At 38.5% G+C, this 23,312-nt stretch overlaps 1 protein-coding gene across 1 annotated transcript in view; it reads left to right on the top strand.

Annotated features, from left to right (window-relative positions):
• The window catches only part of CC2D2B (coiled-coil and C2 domain containing 2B), a 120,637-nt gene that overhangs the window by 16,336 nt on the left and 80,989 nt on the right, over positions 1 to 23,312 (top strand). Inside the window, 4 exon segments of the mRNA XM_065520131.2 lie at positions 8,023 to 8,221; positions 8,582 to 8,718; positions 8,810 to 8,938; positions 18,799 to 19,008. Of these exon segments, the coding sequence (XP_065376203.1) occupies positions 8,023 to 8,221; positions 8,582 to 8,718; positions 8,810 to 8,938; positions 18,799 to 19,008 (675 nt within the window).

The raw sequence follows: 23,312 nt of genomic DNA on the forward strand, positions 1-23,312 counted from the left end.
ATCAATTCATCAAACTTATTCTCTGTCCAGTTTTGTTCCCTTGCTGGTGAGGAGTTGTGATCCTTTGGAGGAAAAGAGGCATTCTGGTTTTTGAAATTTTCCACCTTTTTCTGCTGTTTTTTTCCTCATCTTCATGGATTTATCTACCTTTGGTCTTTGATGTTGGTGACCTTTGGACGGGGTTTCTGTGTGGATGTCCTTTTTGTTGATGTTGATGCTATTCCTTTCTGTTTGTTAGTTCTCCTTGTAAGAGACCCCTCTGCTGCAGGTCTGCTGGAGTTTGCTGTAGGTCCACTCCAGACCCTGATTGCCTGGGTATCACCAGCGGAGGCTACAGAACAGCAAAGATTGCTACCTATTCCTTCCTCTGGAAGCTTCATCCCAGAGGGGCACCCACCAGATGCCATGCCATCCGGAGCTCTCCTGGATGAGGTGTCTCTCGACCCCTGCTGGGAGGTGTCTCCCAGTCAGGAGACACAGCCGTCAGGGAACCACTTGAGGAGGGAGTCTGTCCCTTAGCAGAGCTTGTGCACTGTGCTGGGAGATCTGCTGCTGTCTTCAGGACTGGCAGGCAGGAATGTTTAAGTCTGCTGAAGCTGTGCCCACAGCTGCCCCAGGTGCTCTGTCCCAGGAGATGGGAGTTTTATCTATAAAACCCCCTGACCGGGGCTACTGCCTTTCTTTCAGAGATGCCCTGACCAGAGAGGAGGAGTCTAGAGAGGCAGTTTGGCTACAGCAGCTTTGCCAAGCTGCAGTGGGCTCCGCTCAGTTTGAACTTCCCCGTGGCTTTATTTACACTGTAAGGGAAAAACCCACCTACTCAAGCATCAGTAATGGCAGGCGCCCCTTTCCTCACCAAGCTTCAGTGTCCCAGGTTGACTTCAGACTGCTGTGCTGGCAGTGAGAATGTCAAGCCAGTTGATCTTAGCTTGCTGGGCTCTGTCAGGATGAGATCTGTGAAGCTTGACTGCATGGCTCCCTGGCTTCAGCCCCCTTTCCAGGGGAGTGAATGGTTCTGTCTTGCTGGCGTTCCAGGCACCACTGGGGTATGAAAAGAAAAAAAAAAAAACCTCCTGCAGCTAGCTCAGTGTTTGCCCAAACAGCCGCCCAGTTTTTGTTGAAACCCAGGGCCCTCACACTTATTCTAAAATTGATCACATAGTTGGAAGTAAAGCACTCCTCAGCAAATGTAAAAACAGAAATTACAACAAACTGTCTCTCAGACCACAGTGCAACCAAACTAGAACTCAGGATTAAGAAACCCACTCAAAACCGCTCAACTATATGGAAACTGAACAACCTGCTCCTGAATGACTATTGGGTAAATAACGAAATGAAGTCGGAAATAAAGATGTTCTTTGAAACCAATGACAACAAAGACACAACATACCAGAAGCTCGGACACATTTAAAGCAGTGTGTAGAGGGAAATTTAGAGTACTAAATGCCCACAAGAGAAAGCACAAAAGATCTAAAATTAACACCCTAACATCACAATTAAAAGAACAAAAGAAGCAAGAGCAAACAAGTTCAAAAGCTAGCAGAAGGCAAGTAATAACTAAGATCAGAGCAGAACTAAAGGAGATAGAGACAAAAAAACCCTTCAAAAAATCAATGACTCCAGGAACTGGTTTTTTGAAAAGATCAACAAAATTGATAGACTGCTAGCAAGACTCATAAAGAAGAAAAGAGAGAAGAATCAAATAGACGCAATAAAAAATGACAAAGGGGATATCACCACCGATCCCACAGAGATACAAACTACCATCAGAGAATACTATAAACACTTCTATGCAAATAAACTAGAAAATCTAGAAGAAATGGATAAATTCCTGGACACATACACCCTCCCAAGACTAAACCAGGAGGAAGTTGAATCCCTGAATAGACCAATAACAGGCTCTGAAATTGAAGCAATAATTAAAAACCTACCAACCAAAAAAGTCCAGGACTGGACGAATTCACTGCCAAATTCTACCATAGGTATGAAGAAGAGCTGGTACCATTCCTTCTGAAAGTATTCCAATCAATACAAAAAGAGGGAATCCTCCCTAACTCATTTTATGAGGCCAGCATCATCCTGATACCAAAGCCTGGCAGAGACACACACAAAAAAAGAGAATTTTAGACCAATATCCCTGATGAACATCGATGCAAAAATCCTCAATAAAATACTGGCACACCAAATCCAGCACCACATCAAAAAGCTTATCCACCATGATCAAGTGGGCTTCATCCCTGGTATGCAAGGCTGGTTCAACATACAAATCCCAATAAACATAATCCATCACGTAAACAGAACCAATGACAAAAACCACATGATAATCTCAATAGATGCAGCAAAGGCCTTTGACAAAATTCAACAGCCCTTCATGCTAAAAACTCTCAATAAATTAGGTATTGATGGGACGTGTCTCAAAATAATAAGAGCCATTTATGACAAGCCCACAGCCAATATCATACTGAATGGGCAAAAACTGGAAACATTCCCTTTGAAAACTGGCACAAGACAGGGATGCCCTCTCTCACCACTCCTATTCAACTTAGTGTTGGAAGTTCTGGCCAGGGAAATCATGCAGGAAAAAGAATAAAGGGTATTCAGTAAGGAAATGAGGAAGTCAAATTGTCCCTGCTTGCAGATGACATGACTGTATATTCAGAAAACCCCATCGTCTCAGCCCAAAATCTCCTTAAGCTGAAAGCAACTTCAGCGAAGTCTCAGGATACAAAATCAATGTGCAGAAATCAAAGCATTCTTATACACCAATAACAGACAGACAGAGAGCCAAATCATGAGTGAACTCCCATTCACAACTGCTTCAAAGAGAAGAAAATACCTAGGAATCCAACTTACAAGGGATGTGAAGGACCTCTTCAAGGAGAACTACAAACCGCTGCTCAACGAAATAACAGAGAACACAAACAAATGGAAGAACATTCCATGCTTATGGATAGGAAGAATCAATATCATGAAAATGGCCGTACTGCCTAAGGTAATTTATGGATTCAATGCCATCCCCATCAAGCTACCAATGACTTCCTTCACAGAATTGGAAAAACCTACTTTAAAGTTCATATGGAACCAAAAAAGAGCCCACATTGCCAAGACAATCTTAAGCCAAAAGAACAAAGCTGGAGGCATCACGCTACCTGACTTCAAAGTATACTACAAGGCTACAGTAATCAAAACAACATGGTTCTGGTACCAAAACAGAGATATAGAACAATGGAACAGAACAGAGCCCTCAGAAATAATACTACACATCTACAACCATCTGATCTTTGACAAACCTGACAAAAATAAGCAATGGGGAAATGATTCCCTATTTAATATATGGTACTGGGAAAACTGGCTAGCCATACGGAGAAAAGTGAAAATGGATCCCCTCCTTACACCTTATACAAAAATTAATTCGAGATGGATTGAAGACTTAAATGTTAGACCTAAAACCATGAAAACCCTAGAAGAAAACCTAGGCAATACCATTCATGACATAGGCATGGGCAACGGCTTCATGTCTAAAACACCAAAAGCAATGGCAACAAAAGCCAAAACTGACAAATGGGATCTAATTAAACTAAAGAGCTTCTGCACAGGAAAAGAAACTACCATCAGAGTGAACAGGCAGCCTACAGAATGGGAGAAAATTTTTGCAATCTATGCAATCTACTCATCTAACAAAGGGCTAATATCCAGAATCTACAAAGAACTCAATCAAATTTACAAGAAAAAAATAAACAACCCCGTCAAAATGTGGGCAAAGGATATAAACAGACACTTCTCAAAAGAAGACATTTATGCAGCCAACAGACACATGAAAAAATGCTCATCATCACTGGCCATCAGAGAATGCAAATCAAAACCACAATGAGATACCATCTCACACCAGTTAGAATGGTGATCATTAAAAATTCAGGAAATAACAGGTGCTGGAGAGGATGTGGAGAAATAGGAGCACTTTTACACTGTTGGTTGGACTGTAAACTACTTGAACCATTGTGGAAGACAGTGTGGCAATTCCTCAAAGATGTAGAACTAGAAATACCATTTGACCCAGCCATCCAATTACTGGGTATATACCCAAAGGATTATAAATCAGGCTGCTATAAAGACACATGCACACGTATGTTTATTGCAGCACTATTCACAATAGCAAAGACTTGGAATCAACCCAAATGTCCATCAATGATAGACTAGATTAAGAAAATGTGGCACATATACACCATGGAATACTATGCAGCCATAAAAAAGGATGAGTTCATGTCCTTTGTAGGGATATCTATGAAGCTGGAAACCATCATTCTCAGCAAACTGTCCCAAGGACAAGAAACCAAACACTGCATGTTCTCACTCATAGGTGGGAATTGAACAATGAGAACACTTGGACACAGGATGGGGAACATCACACACCGGGGCCTGTTGTGGGGTTGGGGGAGTGGGGAGGGATAGCATTAGGAGATATACCTAATGTAAATGATGAGTTAATGGGTGCAGCACACCAACATGGCACATGTATACATATGTAACAAACCTGCACATTGTGCACATGTACCCTAGAACTTAAAAAAAAAAGAACCCCAGGGCCCTGGTGGCGTAGGCCCCTGAGGGAATCTCCTGGTCTGCAGGTTGAGAAGACCATGGGAAAAAGTGTAGTATCTGGGCCCATTCCTCATTGCACAGTCCTTCACAGCTTCCCTTGGCTAGGGGAGGGAGTTCTCTGACCCCTTATGCTTCCTGGGTGAGGCAATGCCCCACCCTGCTTCTGCTCACCCTCTGTGGGCTGCACCGTCTTAACAAGTCCCAGTGAGATGAGCCAGGTACCTCAGTTGGAAATGCAGAAATCACTGGCCTTCTGTGTTGGTCTTACTGGGAGTTGCAGACCAGAGCTGTTCCTATTCCGCCATCTTGCCAGCCACCAGAGGTTTTTTTTGTTTGTTTTGTTTTGTTTTGTTTTGAGACAGAGTCTTAGTCTGTCACCCAGGCTGGAGTGCCTAGCTTCAAGCGATTCTCCTGCCTCAGCCTCCCAAGTAGCTGGGATTACAGGAGTGTGCCACCACACCTGGCTAATTTTTGCATTTTTAGTAGAGATGGGGTTTCGCTGTGTTGGCCAGGCTGGTCTCAAACTCCTGATCTCAGGTGATCCACCCACCTCGGCCTCCCAAAGTGTTGGGATTACAGGCGTGAGCCACCACACCTGGCCACACAGTTTTATATAAACAGAATCACAGTAGTCAATGGCAATTCCATTTTTCGAGTTGCTTGGTTGAACCTTGGTCTCATCCTCAGATTTCCTTTTACTCACATGCTTCAAATCCAATTTCTCACAAACCCTGTTTGTTCTGCCTTCAAAGTATTCCTGAATCAGACCCACTTTTCACCAGCCTCTCTGGTACTTCACCATAGCCTCTTATCAGAATCATTGCCACTGTCTCCATCTGTATTCACTATTGTCCCTGTAGTCCATTTTTCATATCATATAGTCATCAGAGTGACCCTGTTAAAATCTAAGACATACTTTTTTTTTTTTTTTTTTTTTTTTTTTGCTTAAACCTTCTAATGGTTTCCTACCTCACTCACAGTGAAAGTCCTTACAGGGGCCTTCAAAATCTACATGATCTGGTCAGGTACTAAACCTCTCTGACTTTTATTTTTCACTACTCTCCCCTCTGTCGTCTGACACCAGCCACATTGCCTTCCTTCCTGTTTCTCATTTACCGCAAGCTCCTGCCTCAGGGCCTTTGTACTGAGGTGTCTGCCTAGAAAGCTCTTTCCTTCTCCTTAAGCTGTGTCCCCCACAAACTTTGGATTTCTGTTCAAATGACGTATTATTAAAGATGCTATGCCTGACAACCCTAACTAAAATACTACTCCCAACCTACCCAGTCTAGCATTCTCTATCCTCTTACCTTGCTTTATTTTTCTTCATAACACTTATCACCACTTAATATATAGTTCTTTGTCTATTTGTTTATTTTCTTCCTGGAATATATTAGGCACACAATGAATATTTGAATGAATATTGATTAAATGGGTATCAAACATTCCTGTGCTCTTAATCAGTCATCTGACTTCCCTGCCTCCCACAGTTTGGGGTAAGGGATAGGCTTTTCTGGAAAAACAAGCAGGCCCTGTCTCTGATCCTCCAACCCGGCAGAGTATGCCAGGGCTAGGTGCTGTGGCGGTGGCCACTTTTCCTTCTTGTAGGGCAAGCATATTAGGTCAGTAGGATTAAAGAGTGGGGCAAATGGGCTTCTTGGGCATGAGGAAGTCAAGGTTTAGATGTGAGCTGTTTAGAGGAGTTGTTTGGAAAAGCCGTCTGCCCTGCAGCTAGTGACTACTGTCCCCATCACAGAAAGGAGAATGCTGTTCTTTTTGTAAGAGGCTGAGTTTGAGTGTGGTCCCTTCCTGCTGGGAGAAAGGGGAGCCCTGGTTCCACATATCTCATCTGGGCAACCCAGAGTGAAGCCTGGGGTTACTTTCAGAAGGTTCTGCTTGTCACACCACAGTTAACAAGGCATGTTCCTGTGAGAAGGGGCAGGGACACTACCCCTTTTGTACAGCACAAAACTCACTTGTATCCATCTAGACGTATATCTTCTGACCCCATTCTCCCTATCACACAATAGCCAACAGCACACACATTGCTCTGCTGTCAGCTGCAGAGTGAAGACCAAGAAAGTGATCTGGGATAGCAGATGGACTCAGACTAAGTGAGAAACAGTTGAGCAGGTAGGACTTGTATTGGTCGAGATCACAGCTTGTCTCAAGCTAAAAATATAGATAGATTGGGTAGGGCTCATAAAAAACAGACCTGCAGAGTCATAACTAGGCTAGAGTCCAAGATGACAGCCCGACATGGTCTACCATCAGGGCAGACCTTAGCTCTGAAGGCAGGTGGAAAGCCCTGGCCCACACAAGGGGTGTTTTAAAGGAAGCTTGGTTATGAGAGCTCCAGTTGGAGCAAAGAGGCCTTTGTAGTCTGTGACTGAAATCTTCAAAGAGAACCCCCATGTGGAGATCCCCCAAACCTTGCTCCTAGATATTGGCATACTTTATTTGAATTCTGAAAAGGATATCACAAAGATTTCTGGATATAAAATATCCTGATTTCATGGCAGGGATATAGGAGGGAGGGTATGATTATATGATTTTATATGAACCTAGTTGACGTTTAATGACATTACTTATTTAACTTTGTCAGTATTGATCAAGGCCATGTAGGATTCTCTATTCAAAGGAATTCTGTGATTAACTTGTTAAATTTTATTATTTACCCTAAATGTTTGCTTTTGAGAATCGAGGGATTTTTGTCTGACTCACACACTGTCTCTGTTGTTCAGTATGTGTATATTTCAAATTAGATAAAATCATCCAAAATAATGATTTTGCTTTCATGAATAGACTCATATTAAATTTATGAGTATGATATATTCATTTTAATATTTAGTAATGTATCTGTTTCCACATCTATGTTCAAATTGTTTATAACCTTTATATATATCATATATCAGAATTTCACTATAATCACTCTGCTACACTTCTATGCTGAATCTTTTCTTTCTTCTTTCGTTTTTTTTTCATGAATACCTTGTAGAAAAAAGCATGCCTACTCGACAGCACTTTAGGTGGTACTGTTTTCTGAATGATAAGGAAAAAAGGGATTTAGGGTCACATGGTCTGATATATTTGGACCCTGCCCTACATTGTATTCTCAGTAGTTGAAATATTACAGTTCAGTATCTCAGAACATTTTCCATAGGGGAGGAAGGGCTATTTCAGTAGTCTTTCAGTGAAGAATTACAAAGATGGGCTATAGAAAAATCATATTTTATAATACTATACCTTAAATGAGTTCTAAGTTCAGTGAAATTTCATTGTAACACAAGTTCAGCTAGAACTTGGTCTGTGGGTGGCAGGATCAGACACACAATTCACAGTAAGTTTCCAGTACATTTCATTTATATGCATATTAATCACTGGAGACAAGCATGTAAACTTATTTTCCTTTTTGGTATTCAACAGAGACCAGTAAAAGATAGTTATCCCAAATGCTTTTCACTTGGTGTTAATTTACAAAATGTTGCTGAGAGTGAAGATGAAGAGTTTATGAAAGAATTCATTTTGACAGATTTACTCAAAGTAAAAGCTGCTGACTATGAAGATGATCAAGAACAAATAAAAAAACAGAAGGCAAATATTTTTGTACCAAGTAGTTCTCCAGGTAACATTCTTTTCCAGTAAAATATTCAAGTCATTAATGAATTATGTTATGGAATAATAGCTTTTCTGTATGCTGGATAAATAAAAAGTACTGATCTAAAATTATAGTAACTTTTCTATATTTGTTTTTCATGACTTCCCTGAATTAAGGGAACTGATTAAGAGAACTCATTCTTCATTGAAAAAAAAAAAAATATATATATATATATATATATATGTAGAGAGAGAAAGAGAAAGAGAGAGGCTTTCTGCTAGACTTTAGTAGTAGGGTGTAATTATAGTCGTTTGTACTACTTATTTGGTCAATATCCATTTAATATTTTGGACTTTAAAGTAATATCTAAGTTTTATTGTTATTAAGTGGTCAACCAGCACAAACTGCCAAAAGATATGATGCCACGTATTTTAGAAGATGAAGGATTCTATATTCAGAGAAAGCCAGAAATATATAAAAAGACCTGCAACAAAATGGAAAATCGCCTGCTTAAACTAGAAGAGGCAAGTGCACCAGCTAACAAGTTAAAACACTGACTAGTATGTGACTTATTTAGCAAAATATTTAATTACTATACTTAAATATTTTTGATAGGGAAAATGTTGGTTTGGAGAGAGTGGAGAAATAATGTCATTACCTACACCTATTAAACAGTCATGGAATTTCAGACTAAACGTAAGGAAGGAACCTTTAAATCCGTTACTTAAGACCATATACAGGAAGGTAACCAACAACAATTTATTTGTAATTATGGTTAAAATTCTTGTAAAATCAATTATATCTGGTGGTTTTGTGGTGATGATTTATCCTTTAAAGATACTAAGTCTACTAATATAATATCTAAATCATGATGAAATGTTAAATAGCCCTTAAAATTATAGTTTCAAGGAATATTCAATGATATGGGGAAATATCCAAAATAAAATCTGAAGTGAAAAAAGCAGAATGCAAAATTATGTATGATGCTAATTTTACAAAAATAATGAATAAATGAATGATACTCAAGGTAACCACTATTGTAACTTCTACCACTATACATTACTCTTGTCTGTTAGTTTTACCTGTTTTATATAAATGAAATAATAGAATAGGTACTCTATATTGTTGTGTACAGCAATAGCTTGTTCATTTCTGTTGCTGTATAGAACTCCATAGTATGAAAAATACATTTATTTATTTATTAACCATTCTTTTATTGATGGATATAAGTTACATCCAGTTTTTGGCTATTACTAATAACACTACCATGAAAATTTGTACCTCTTCTGATAACTGTATGCATATGCATTTTCTGTTGGGTAAATATCTCAGAGTAGAAATGCTGGGTTATAGTTTTGTATATGTTTAGTTTTACTATATAGTGCCAAATGGTTTTCTGAAGTGGTTGTACCAAACTATACACAAACTAAGAAGTGTGTGAGAGTTTCAGCTGCTTTGTATTCCTGTCAACATTTGGTATATCTGTCTTTTAAATCACAGCCATTCTGGTGTACATAAGATGTATTTCATTGAAGTTTTAATCTGCATTTCCCTAATGACTAATGAAACTGAACACCTTTTCATGTCCGTTGGCTATTAGGACGGCCTCTTTTATGAAAGCTTGGTTAAGACTTTTAACCATTTTTTTCTTATTGGATTGTCTGCTTTTTCTTATTGATGTGTTGATTTCTGGATATGAGCCCTCATATAATCTACTCTATGGCTAATCTTCTGACTGTCTATTTTAGTCCATTCTCACACTGCTGTAAAGAAATACCTGAGACTGGGTAATTTATAAATAAAAGAGGTGTAATTGGCTCATGATTCTACAGTTTGTACAGGAAGCGTGATGCTGGCATCTGCTTGGCTTCTGGGGAGGCCTCAATAAACTTCTGGGAGGCCTCAGGAAACTTGCAATCATGGTGGAGGACAAAGAGGGAGCTGGCACTTCACAAGGCCAGAATAGGAAGAAGGGAGAGAAGAGGGGAGGTGCCACACACTTTTAAATGACTAGATCTCATGAGAACGCTACCACTAGAACAACCCCAAGGGGATGGTGTTAAACCATTCATGAAGGACCCACCCCCATGATCCAATCACTTTGCACCAAGCCCCATCACCAACATTGGGGATTACAGCTCAACATGAGATTTGGGTGGAGACACAGATCCAAACCATATCACTCTCTTACCTGTGCTTTTTGATGGGATATTCTTAATTTTAATGTAGTGTAATTTACCATTTTCTTTTTCTTTAGGGTTAGCACCTTTTATATGCTGTTTAAGAAACTGTGCTTACTCCAGGTGCCAAAAGTATTTTTCTGTTTTTATTCGAAAGAGTTTATTGTTGGACCTTTCTCATTTAGGGTTACCACCCATCTGGAAAGTACTTTCTGTGTATAGCATTAGGTAGGGGGTCATATTTCATTTTATCCACATGGATATCCAATTGACTTAATACCACTTACGGAAAAAAAATCAATAAATCTTTTCTCATTATAATTCATTGTCATCTTTGACATTAGTTAGCTGACCATCTATGTCTTTAAAAATAAAGGACTAGTCAATGGAAAGACATCCCATGTTCATGGGTTAGAAGACTTAATATTGTTAAAAATATCCATATTACCCAAAGTGATCTGCAGACTTAGAGCAATCCATTTCAAACTCTCAATGACATTTTTTTACAGAAATGGAAAAAAATCCAATAATTAATAAGGAATCTCAAAGGACCTTCAAAGTAGAAGCTTTATATTCCTGTTGGGGTCCGTGCCGGGGGTGGTGGAGAATGAAAGAACACACAAAAGACAAAGACACACAGAGAACATAGCGGCCGCGCTCAGAGCCTCCACCTCACTTTATTTATACCCCATAAACCCCACGTCAGCAGAAAGAATGCAATGCAAAACAAACTTTCTTTCCCAGATGTAACCCTCTACTCAGTTCCTTGTTTCTATGCTCTTCCTTATCTGCCCGCCTTCTTGGTGCCTACGGGGAGTTCATTAAAAGTTCAATTGGAGATACTGTCCTTGAGCCCTATCTATTCTCAGCATACTGTTTTCAAAGGCCCCTGCATTCCTGACTTCAAAATGTATTACAAAACTACATTAATCAAAACAGGATGGTACTGGCATAAAGACAGACATATGGACCAATGGAACAGAATGAAGAGCCCAGAAATTAACTCATGTATATGCAGGCAAATGATCTTCAAGAGGATGCCATGACTACACAATGGAGAAAGGATAGTCTCTTCAACAAATGGTGCTGGGAAGACTGGATAACCACATGCAAAAGAATGAAATCAGACCCTTATCTTACATCATACACAAACATCAACTCAAGATTGAGTAAAGACTTAAAAACAAGACCCGAAACTATAAAACTCCTAGATGAAAACATGAAGGAAAGCCTTTATAACATCGTTCTTGGCAGTGATTTCCTGGATATGACACTAAAAGCACAGGCAACAAAACAAAAATAGAGAAGTGAGACTACAACAAACTAAAATGCATCTGTTGCAATAAAGGAAACAATCACCAGAGACAGAAGGCAACCTATGGAATGGGAGAAAATATTTGCAGACCATACATCTGATAAGAGGTTGAAATCCAAAATACATAAGGAACTTATTGAACTCAGTAACAGGAAAACAACCCAATTAAAAAATTGGTAAAAGACTTGAATAGACATTTCTCCAAAAAAACCAAAAATGCATACAAATGGCCAACAGACATATAAAACATGCCTAACATCACTAATTGTCAGAGAAATGCAAGTCAAAACCACAAGAAGATACCCTCTCACCTGTTAGGATGGTCATTATTTTTTTAAAATCCCCTGAAAATAACAAGTGTTGGCAACAATGTAGAGAAATTAGAACCCTTGTACACTATTTGTGGGAATGTAAAATGGTGCAACCACTATGGAAAATAGTATGGAATTCCTCTGCAAATTTAAAATAGAACTGTAATATGATCCAGCAATCTCACTTCTGGGTATTTATCCAGAAAAATTGAATTTAAGATTTTGAAGTGATATTTGCATTCCTATGTTCATTGCAGCGTTATTCACAATAGCCAAGAGGTGGAAACAACCTAGCTGTTCATTGACAGTTCAATAAAGAAAACGTGGTGTATGTAGCCATAAATAATAAATCTTGTCATATGCTAAAACATGGATGAAACTTGAAGATGTTATACTAAATGAAATAATCACAGAAGAACAAATTCTGCATGATTCTGCTTACATGAGGTATCCAAAGTAGTTCAGCTTCATACAAGCAGAAGGTAGAATGGTAGTTGCCAGGGGATTGGGCGAGAGAGAAATAGGGAGTTGCTGTTCAAAGGGTATAGAGTTTCAGTCATGCAAGATGAAAAAGCCCTAGGGATCTATGGCACAACATTGTGCTTATAGTTAATAGTACTGTAAACTTAAACATTTGTTGAGGGGAGATCTCATGCTTTGTAATTTTTACCACAAAAAATAGGACCATTCAGATTTTATATTTTCTGTAATTTGTCTTCTACTTTTACTTTTTAAAAAATTATTTTTTCTCTCTGAATTTTAGTTTGCATATATTCTATTGACGTGTCTTACCATTCACTTACATAGTTTTCTGCCATATTTTATCTATAGTTAAATCCACCCAATGATTTATTTCCCTTTCTTTACTTCTTTCATATATTTAAAATGTCCCCTTCTTCACCTTAAGAAAAAGATTTGGTGGTGTTTATTTGCCCTTGTGTTCTTTCTAGTATAGGCTTAATTTCTAAATTTTAAATTTTTTTGCCATTTTCTTTCACCTAATTTCTGAGTTTAATTCTGATTTATGTTTTAAATGTCATATAACTTCCATATAAATTCAGCTCACTGTGAAAACCACATTTCTATTTATATCTGGTTTTGGATACCCTTCTGGTGTGCTTTGATTGCCTGTAGGCTGTTATTTTGCTCTTTATTCTTTTTTCTTATAGAAACTTTGATGGATTTAATGTTGATCGCTTTCTTCCGCTTATTTTTATATAAAATTATTTTTCCTAAGCTTTTATAAAAAGTCTCAGTTCAAATAACTTTTCTATTTTCACAGACCTGTTGTTTTTGTGTCGTGTTAAAATATATTGTGGCTGGATTTCTGTAATGTCTTGGCTCTATTCCCTTCCCCAGATTTTTTCTGAACCTCCTCTTTCCTTAATTCCTGTGGTCCCCTACTTCTTAGTTTCGATTTCACTCCCAGTAGTTTCTATTCAGTGTGAAGCCTCATTCTGAAAATTCCTGGGAGCTAGACTCCTGCAGCTCCTTCAGTGCTTAACCCAACCATCCACAATTGGAGTGGACAAAACCTGTTCCAGTTTTAGCCGCTGTTTTTAAGTTGGCCTCTTGTACTTTCTGGTGCATTTCTGTTGGCTCTTTCAGACTCTTGTCAGGTCTATCAGATGTTCCATTGCTTCTCTCTGCTGTCTCCCACACAATCGCCAATGCTATTCAGACCTTCTGAATACTGATGATTTGTCTTCACTGACTTGTGTTTTGGGTTTCATGAGGCATTTCTTGAGAACTACTTCTGTTATAAATCTTGTCTGTGGATTGTTGGTTTTGCTGTCTAGTTGCTCTGCCTCTTTTAATATAGGAATTTGGGAAGATCTAAAACTGTACTGCCACCATATTTTCAGACCAGCCCATCTGCTGACTTCTTAATTTTACATATTTTCAATACATTTTTTGCTTGAAAGTGTTCATTCGACATTTAATTCTTCTGTAAATATTCTAATTTTCTTGAGATGTATTTAGTCTTTTCATGGGTTTTCGCTTCTATTTTTAATACAGTAATAATAGCTACTTTAAAGTTCATATCTGGTAACTCCAATATTTGGATCATTATGAATCTTTTTATGATCTGTTTTTGCTCTTGGTTTTGTTCATTTAGTCTTGCCTGTTATTATGACAGGTGATTTTAAAAATTGTATTCTACATTATTATATATGAAAAATTATAGAAGCCCTAGATGATGTTGTCTTCCACCAGAAATGTTCCATCCTTTGCTTTGTTAAGCGTGTTGAGTGAGGATGATCATCTTCATCCAACTAGGGACTTAACTGATTTAAAGACTGAATTACAGTTTTGGTAAGGCTCAGTCTGTCTCTATATTTTCTGTTTACCTAGCATTTTCTCTGCTTGACTGCAAGCAGGGCAGGGTTTTTGTTTTGTTTTATTGTCAGCTTGTTTTATAATTTATTGCTAACACCTACCCAAAGGCCTAGCATTGAATGAATGCTTGTGTTATTTGTAATAGAACTCATCACCTCAGTGCTCTATGCTTTTAGGGTCCTAATATAATTTAGAAGATAAAGACTGGCAGAAGTTCACTGGCGTAATCTTAGAAAATGTTATTTCCTACAAGGTGCTTATCATACCATGAGAGACTAGCAATATCTCTGCCCCATCCTAATTCATAGTGGAACACAGTTGTCAAGATTTTATAAATGGCACCACCATACCAAACATTACAATGTCTTCATGTATTTTCCCAGTTGGTTTACTATAAAAGAATCTATCACCATGAAAATATAAAAACATAAAAGAATAAAAGAGGAGGGAAAAGCCCTGCTATTTGTCTTATTATTTGATATTATGTGGCATAATTTCTAGACTTAATAGTGACAATGCATTTTATCTAAATTTTGCTCTGGATATAGCAGAGATATTTTGGTGTAATTATCTGGGATCATTGCTTTTAGGAGAGAGGCCTTTGAAACAATAACAATTTGTTGAATGAATAAATAAATGAACAAATGCATCATAAAAAGTAAATGCATAATTTACAATTATTGGAGAAATATTAACCACCATTCAGGTTAACCTTTGTAATAATCTAGAATCCCAAGTTGGAAACCACTGGGCTGAACAAGTAACTTTCTTTTAGTGCATCTGTTCTAGCTTCATCCAAGCACAATTACAATATTTCATGGACTGCTATAATTTGGAAAAAATGTAAAGGCCATCTCACTAACTGTCTAAATTGAGTTTTAAAATTCATTCTTGCAGCTGCTGGGATTTGAATGTGTCTCCTCTAAAATTCAGATTTTTTCAGTGTGATAGCATTAAGGGGTAAGACCTATAAGAGGTGATTAGGCCAACTAAGGCACCTCCACCATTGTCAATGGGATTAGGTGCCCTTATAAAGGGGCTTTTGCCCTTCCACCATCTGCCAGGTGAGGACACAGCATTCTTCCCTTCCAGCGGACACAGCTAAAAGGTCCACACTGGACATGAGATGCAGTGTCTTACTCTTGGACTTCCCAGCCTCCAGAACTGAGAGATACATTTCTGTTCTTTATAATTTACCTAGTCTCAGGTACTCTGTTATAGCAGAACAAATTGACAAAGACAGTAGCATCCTTAACAGATCATGTTCTAGATTTTGTGTCAGACAAATGCCTCTACCTGCCTTTCTCTTCTATCTTCTTCACATTTTTCGTGTTGCCCAGCCAGCCTTGAAGGAAAAGCTGATCTACGGTCTCTCTCCAGAATAAATATAAGGGCAACCAAGGTAGATATAACAGTTGTATGCATATCAGAGTCCTGTCTTTGCTGCTGCCTCTGCCAGGTACTTTAACAGCTTGTTGTACCTCTACTATCCCAGGTACCCTATTTGCCTGCTATTTGCTGATTAGTTTCATCTGACTATTTGACGATGACCTTCCCTCTGCTCCCATTTCTAGCACTCTTTTTATATATTTATGTAGATTTTATGTATGTCAACCAGCTTGGATGTTTTTGTACTTTTATGTAGCCTTTGATTCATTGCTGCTTAAAGCTTTATGCTTTTGGTATAACACACTTACCTAGTTCTAGAAGCCTACTTAACCCACTTAGTCAAGGGCTGCTTTTAACCAATGTGTCAGGGAGTTTGCTACCTCCCAAAAGAATTCATTCTAATGTTGGACTTTTTTTTTTTTGACGGAGTTTCACTCTTTTTGCCCAGGCTGGAGTGCAATGGCATAGTCTCAGCTCACTGCAACCTCGACCTCCCAGGTTCGAGTGATTCTCCTGCCTCAGCCTCCTGAGTAGCTGGGATTACAGGTGTGCACCACCACACCTGGCTAATTTCTGTACTTTTAGTAGAGATGGGGTTTCGCCATGTTGGCCAGGCTGGTCTCGAACTCTTGACCTCAGAAGATCTGCCCGTCCAGCCTCCCTAAGTGCTAGGATTACAGGCGTGAGCCACCGCACCCAGCAGACAATTCTAATTGTTCTTTGTTTTCTGTTGTTAAAGTCTGTCTCCAGGTCACTTCTACTTATTTGACCTTGTTTGGCCATAGGGAACACATAAAGTACTTCATCTATGTGACAGCTCCTCAAATGTTTGAAGCCTACAGTCACTTCCACCTTTAGTTTTTGCTCTCCAGTCTAAATTACCTTCTTTGGCTGTTGCTAGATATTCCACCACCTCATTTACCCTCCTGTAGCTTCTTAGTACTGTAGTCAGCAGGTGCTGAAGAGGCCAGGACCAAGGGCAGAGGCTTGTGTCACTCCATTAGAAACCCAAAGCAACTGAGCAACACAGTTATTCAACCAGTGCTGGATCTGCTTAACAAGACAGGATTCTCTAGCTTAGGAACTTTAATTTTCAGAAGTTCATTTACAATTTAGTTGTTTTAAACTGAAAATGATTTTTCCTTGGTGTTTTCTTTCCTGTTTAATGGCCAATTTACCAACTTATTACCTATTGCCTAAATCTCTCAGGTGAAATCAAGAGCAGGTTTCCCCTTTTATGGGTTGGCTCTTACATAGAGAAGAGACTTACCAACCATAAACAAGCTTTATTGCTGTTTGTCTGCCTCCCTGAAACCCAGTAAGGAAGAAGCAAAGGTTTCTAACTCAGGAAAAAGTAAGGAGGCAGAGATTTGGGCACCGTACAGATGGCTTTCAGTCCTTGAGGAGCATTGGGTCTGCCACACCAGGTTAGGGGTGAGACAACATTAGGTGTAATAGCAATAGCACAGACTGAAGAGCATATTACACCATATTACACCAGACTTATCCAGAGAGTGGGCTCAGTGTGCTCCTATTTGGGTTGATGCATTCATGGCTTTTATCAGGAGTGGCTAGGCATTGATGAATCAAGCTGCATATGCTAAGTAACTCACCAACCCTTGTAAATTGCATTACTGAAAACCAATGATATTCAGCACATGCATATTCAAACATGTATATAAATTCAAAATAGTGGACTAAATATATATATATTATATATATTTTTTATATATATATTATATATTTTTATATATTTTATATTATATATATATTTTATGTATATATATTTTATATATTTTAAATATATATTTTATATATATATTTTATATATATATATTTTTTATATATATATATTTTTTTTTTTTTTTTTGGGACAGAGCCTCGCGCTGTCGCCCAGGCTAGAGTACAATGGTGCGATCTTGGCTCACTGCAACCTCCACCTCCCAGGTTCTAGCGATTCTCCTGCCTCAGCCTCCCGAGTAGCTGGGATTACAGGCACCCACCACCACGTCCGGCTAATTTTTGTAGTTTTAGTAGAGACAGGGTTTTGCCGTGTTGGCCGGGCTGGTCTTGAACTCCTGACCTCAGGTGATCCACCTGCCTCAGCCTCCCAAAGTGCTGGGATTACACAAGTGTCAGCCACCACACTCAGCCTATTCCTTTACTTTCTTAATAAACTTGCTTGTACAAAAAAAAAAAAAAAAAAAGGGTGGTCAGGTGTGGTGGCTCACACTTGTAATCCCAGCACTTTGGGAGGCCAAGGCGGGTGGATCACGAGGTCAGGAGATCAAGACCATCCTGGCCAACGTGGTGAAACACCATCTCTACTAAAAACACAAACATTAGCTGGGTGTGGTGGCATGCGCCTGTAGTCCCAGCTACTTGGGAGGCTGAGGCAGGAGAATCACTGGAACCCAGGAGGTGGAGGTTGCAGTGAGCCGAGATCGCACCACTGCACACTGCATTCCAGCCTGGTGACAGAGTGAGACTCGTCTCAAAAAAAAGATGGACTGAAACAGATGAATCATATTCCATATGATCTAAGGCCTATGGACTTCAGAAATTTAAGGACAATCTGGTATCCAAATGGAGACAATCTCATGTACAAAAACAGGTGCTTTTCTTATAGGAATTGCTTAGAGGGCCCAGTCTCCTGAAGATAATTTCCCAGAGGATCACCAGTGTATGCATTTATAAACAATGTTTTAATAAGTAATTCTCTTTTAACTCTGGCCCACGGTTTTATACACCATTTGTCATAGTGTTTCCATAGGAAATTATTTTTGGTTTTATAACTTGAAAGTCCAACTTCCACTCCACCAGCACACAATGGTGAGATAGATGACAATAGTTAATAGCAAGATGATTAAAATGCTGTAATATAAATATATTTGATGAAATTAAGAGTCATAATCAATTTAAGGAAAAAGAATCAAATTATTGTTTTTTGTTTTTCTATATCTCTTGATTTTCCTTCAATTGAAATGTTACTTTTATAAGGAAAAGTTTCTTATAATTTCAAAAGAAACTGAATCAAATTAACATCGTGCACTTATTTTTCTTTATAAGGCAATAAAATATGACCTGGGAAGTTCATTTATGAACAAAATGGAAGGTCCAAGGGAAATATACCAATTAGACCTCAACATTGTGGGTTTGCAATTCAGCCATCATCATCTCTTCAATCAAGAACAAGTATTATGTGCTAGGCTTCTCCAACTATGTGAATGTTTTCAGGACAGGCAGCAACAGAATGTATCTCAGCTGCTTTATGAGAAGGTGAGAATGGCTTTCATTATAAAGCTAAACATTTAATATTGAAAGAGAAAAAATTCCTTGTCCAGAGCAAATTATCAGAACATTTTCTAAATATTTAAGTAGAACAGTGGTTCAATTTCAGTTTCTCTGAAAAGAAACTGTAGGAATTGACTGACTGGGGAGAAAGCTTTAAATATATCCAATGGCATATTTATTTACCACAAATGGTTTACTAATCAATGGTATTCTTGGTCCTATAGCTCAAGAAGAGTATTTGAAATGATTGTTACTGAAAAGAGCCATGTGGCTTTTTTAAGTCTTGTAATAAAGTATTTTAATTAAAATATTAGAAATCTTGAATCTCGTAACAAATCTGAAGAGTCTTTGTCCGAAGCTGATTAATCCAAGTAGTCATCTCATGACATCATGAGGGTTATATGAAGTCTGAAGAGAAATAGAAGGAGTACCCACTGATTACTTTTACAAACTTATGCCTCATTTAAACTCTCTGCTAGGTTTCTGATATATGAGCATTTTGTTGACTAGTGTTCTCTTGGGAAAGGTATTTTGATAGTATGTCTCATTCAACTAATGAATACATTTGAAATCAAATACTCATAAGATATTTAATGAAACATTCAATCCCGATGGAGCCACAAAGCCATTTCAATAAACTGGACATGCACTAATTATGAACCTTCATAAATATCTGTTATGAACCTTCATAAATATCTGCTTTTTTATTTTTATTTTTGAGACGGAGTCTTGCTCTGTCACCCAGGCTAGAGTGCGGTGGTGTGATCTTGGCTCCCTGCAACCTCTGCCTCCCGAGTTCAAGCGATTCTCTTGCCTCAGCCTCCCGAGTAGCTGGGACTACAGGTGCCCACCACATGCGTGGCTAATTTTTGTGTTTTTAGTAGAGATGGGGTTTTGCCATGTTGGCCAGGCTGGTCTCGAACTTCTGACCTCAGGTGATCTGCCTGCCTTGGCCTCCCAAATTGCTGAGATTACAGGTATGAGCCACCACACTCGGCCAATATCTGCTTTTTAAAATACAAGTTTAAAACCCACAGGACTTAATCCTTTTTTTTTTTTTTTTTTTGAGATAAGGTCTCATTCAGGCTGCACTGCAGTGGCTCAATCATGGTTCACTGCAGCCTCAACCTCCCAGGCTCAAGCTGTCCTCCCACTTCAGACTCCTGAGTAGCTGGAACTACAGGTGTGCACCACCACACCTGGCTAAAGTTTTTTTCTCTTTCATAGAGACAGGCTTTTGCCATGTTGCCCAGGCTGCTCTTGAACTCCTGGGCTCAAGTGATTTGCCTGCCTCGGACTCCTTAAATGTTGGGATTACAGGTCTGAGACACCATGCCCAGCCAGGAGTTAATCTATTTGATTTGATGGAGCAACTGTGTGGGAGAACTTAATAGATGAACACCATGCATTAGCAATATCAGAATATTTCCTAAAATCAATATTGGATATTCTAACTTTTAGTAAAATATGGCCATTTTTTGAATGAATGAAGGAAACAACTCGGATTAAAATGCAGGTCATTTAAAAAGTGATTTGATCTACAGATTTCTGCTTTACAGAATTTTTTCCAATAATATTATAGAATCTTTAAAGTCTTATCTAACAATATCAATTGTAGTTTATTAGAGTACCATCTATTAAAGTATATATGGACTCTAGGTTTATTTTTCATGTATATGCATGGCTCTGTGCATAAAATAAAAACTTTTGGGGTTATTATTTGCAATATGTTTCAGTATTATTATTGTATTAGGAGCCAAATGTAATTTCTTAGCAGATTTTTACTTGTTTTCAATTTATTCTCTTATATGAATATAAATATTTTCTCTACCTCCCAGTAAATTGTAAAAAGAGAAATGTGGTTGGAAGTGTGCATAATCTTCTCTTCTAAGGTGGAAAAGAGCAGTGGGGAAGAGAAGAAAAGGCCACGTGGTGCAGAGCGTGTCCGTCGGCCTCCCACCAAAAGATTAATTTCTTACACATGGATAATTTAGACACTGGGTGTGAAATGTACAGCTTTGCCTGTTCCCAGTGTTTTCAAACCAATTCAGAGTAGTGGAAGAGTCATTGGCATCCAAAAAATTCTTAAACTGAAATATGCTCCTTTATATGAGTATGAATTCCACTTAAAGAACAAAGAGGGATGTTGCTGATAGTATGAGAGAGTAGAAAGGATGCTCAGCTATGCAGACTTCTGCTCTTTTTCCCTCTAGCTTTAAAAAATTGTACAAATAATACAGGAATACATTCACACTGGAAAAGATTAATTGTAGAAGTGTCAAGATGTGAAAGCCCTAATTCATTCCACACCTCATAGTTTGGACATCCTTTAGCTCTTTAAGTACATCCTTAAAGTTCTCTTCTCCCTGTATTTCTATATGTATGTATGCCATGATTGTTTTTAACATAAATTGGATCTTACCATATGTATTATTTGGCAACTTGGTTTTTTTTAGATACAGCATCTTGTTATGTTGCCCAGGCTGGACTCAAACTCCTGGGCTCAAGCAATCCTCCCACCTCAGCCTCCCAAGTAGGTGAGACTACAGGTGTGCACCACCATGCCCAGCTGGTTTTCTGAAATTAATACTCTATCTTGGAACTTTATATGTATCACTATTATATATATATGTCCATAATATAGGTTTATTTCAATATATTTAACATATTTAATCACTCCCATTCAATGGCACTTAGGTCATTTCTTTATGATTAATAATGAAGCAGTGAATATCCTTGTACCTATATATTTGAGCACATCTATGAAAACTTCTATAGGATAGACCCATAGAAGTGAAGTTGCCTGGTCAAAGTTAAGGGTATATGCAGTTTAAACTTTGTTAGAAAGTGATAAAATGCCTTTTCCAAATGTTTTTCCAATTTGAATGTCCACTGGCAAGGCAGGACAGAGTCCACTTCCCAGAGACTTCACCAATATTCAGTATTATTTTCTAGCTTCATCTTTAATTAATTCACGAGTTAAAAAATAATATATAGGCCGGGCACGGTGGCTCACACCTGTAATCCCAGCACTTTGGGAGGCTGAAGCAGGTGGATCATGAGGTCAGGAGATCGAGACCATCCTGGCTAACATGGTGAAACCCCGTCTCTACTAAAAATATAAAAAATTAGCCTGGTGTGGTGGCGGGTGCCTGTAGTCCCAGCTACTCGGGAGGTTGAGACAGGAGAATGGCGTGAACCCGGGAGGTGGAGCTTGCAGTGAGCCGAGATGGTGCAACTGCACTCCAGCCTGGGTGACAGAGTGAGACTCTGTCTCAAAAAACTAAAAAATAAAAAAATAGTAATAATAATATATATATATATTTTCTAGATGTAAGTCCATAAAAGAAGTATATCTTTTAAATATGTTTTATATATTTTTGTCCTATTCTGTTACTTGATTTAAACTTTATTATATATTTCAGCGAACATTTTAAATTTAAAAAAATTATTTTTGAGAAAGGTCTCACTCTGTCACCCAGAGTGCAATTATAACTCACTTCCGCCTCTTAACTCCTGGGCTCAAGTGATGCTCTCACTCAGCCTCCCTAGCTGGGACTACAGGTACATGCCACAACAACCAGGTCATTTAAAAAAATTTTTTTAGAAACGAGGTCTTTCTATGTTGCCAGGCTGGCCTTGAAATCTTGGCCTCAAGCAATTCTCCTACCTCAGCTTCCTGAGTTTTCGGAATTACAGGCATGAGCCAGTGAACTTGGTAAGCATTTTACATTTTTACGAGGTCAAATCTGTTAATCTTTTCCCTTGTGAATTTTAGATTTTTTTTGTTTGCTTCCTAAGCTTCCTAAGACCTTCTCTAGCCCAAGTTTATCAATTAGCCTATTTTTGGTTGCAATTCAAGGAAAACTTCATCTCAGTTATTTCAGACAATAAGGAAAGGCATTACCTCATATTGTCCAAGTTAGGGCAGCTCTCGGTTTGGTTAATTTGGTGTCTCGACAATATTATCAACAACCCTAGCCTTTTCTGTCCTTCTCTTCATCTTCAGCAAGTCGACTTGGGGTTGGCCCCACTCATGGAAGCTAACCAAGTGGCTGCTCCAGTTCAAGGCGTGCTGGTCAGATAGATAATATGCAGTGTAGTGTCTCACGTTGAGAGCCTTCTCCAATCTCTCTCTTGTCCTGCAGCAGATTTCCCCTAATATCTCATTGACTAGAATTATTTCACATGATCATGCCTAAACTGTTCATTGGCAAGAATGAAATTGCTGCAAATAGCTGCACTAATCAGTTTACCTCAAAAACACATGGAAAATGGTTGAGCAATTG

Source organism: Macaca fascicularis, chromosome 9 (assembly GCF_037993035.2).
Source record: "Macaca fascicularis isolate 582-1 chromosome 9, T2T-MFA8v1.1".
Classification (NCBI taxonomy): domain Eukaryota; kingdom Metazoa; phylum Chordata; class Mammalia; order Primates; family Cercopithecidae; genus Macaca; species Macaca fascicularis.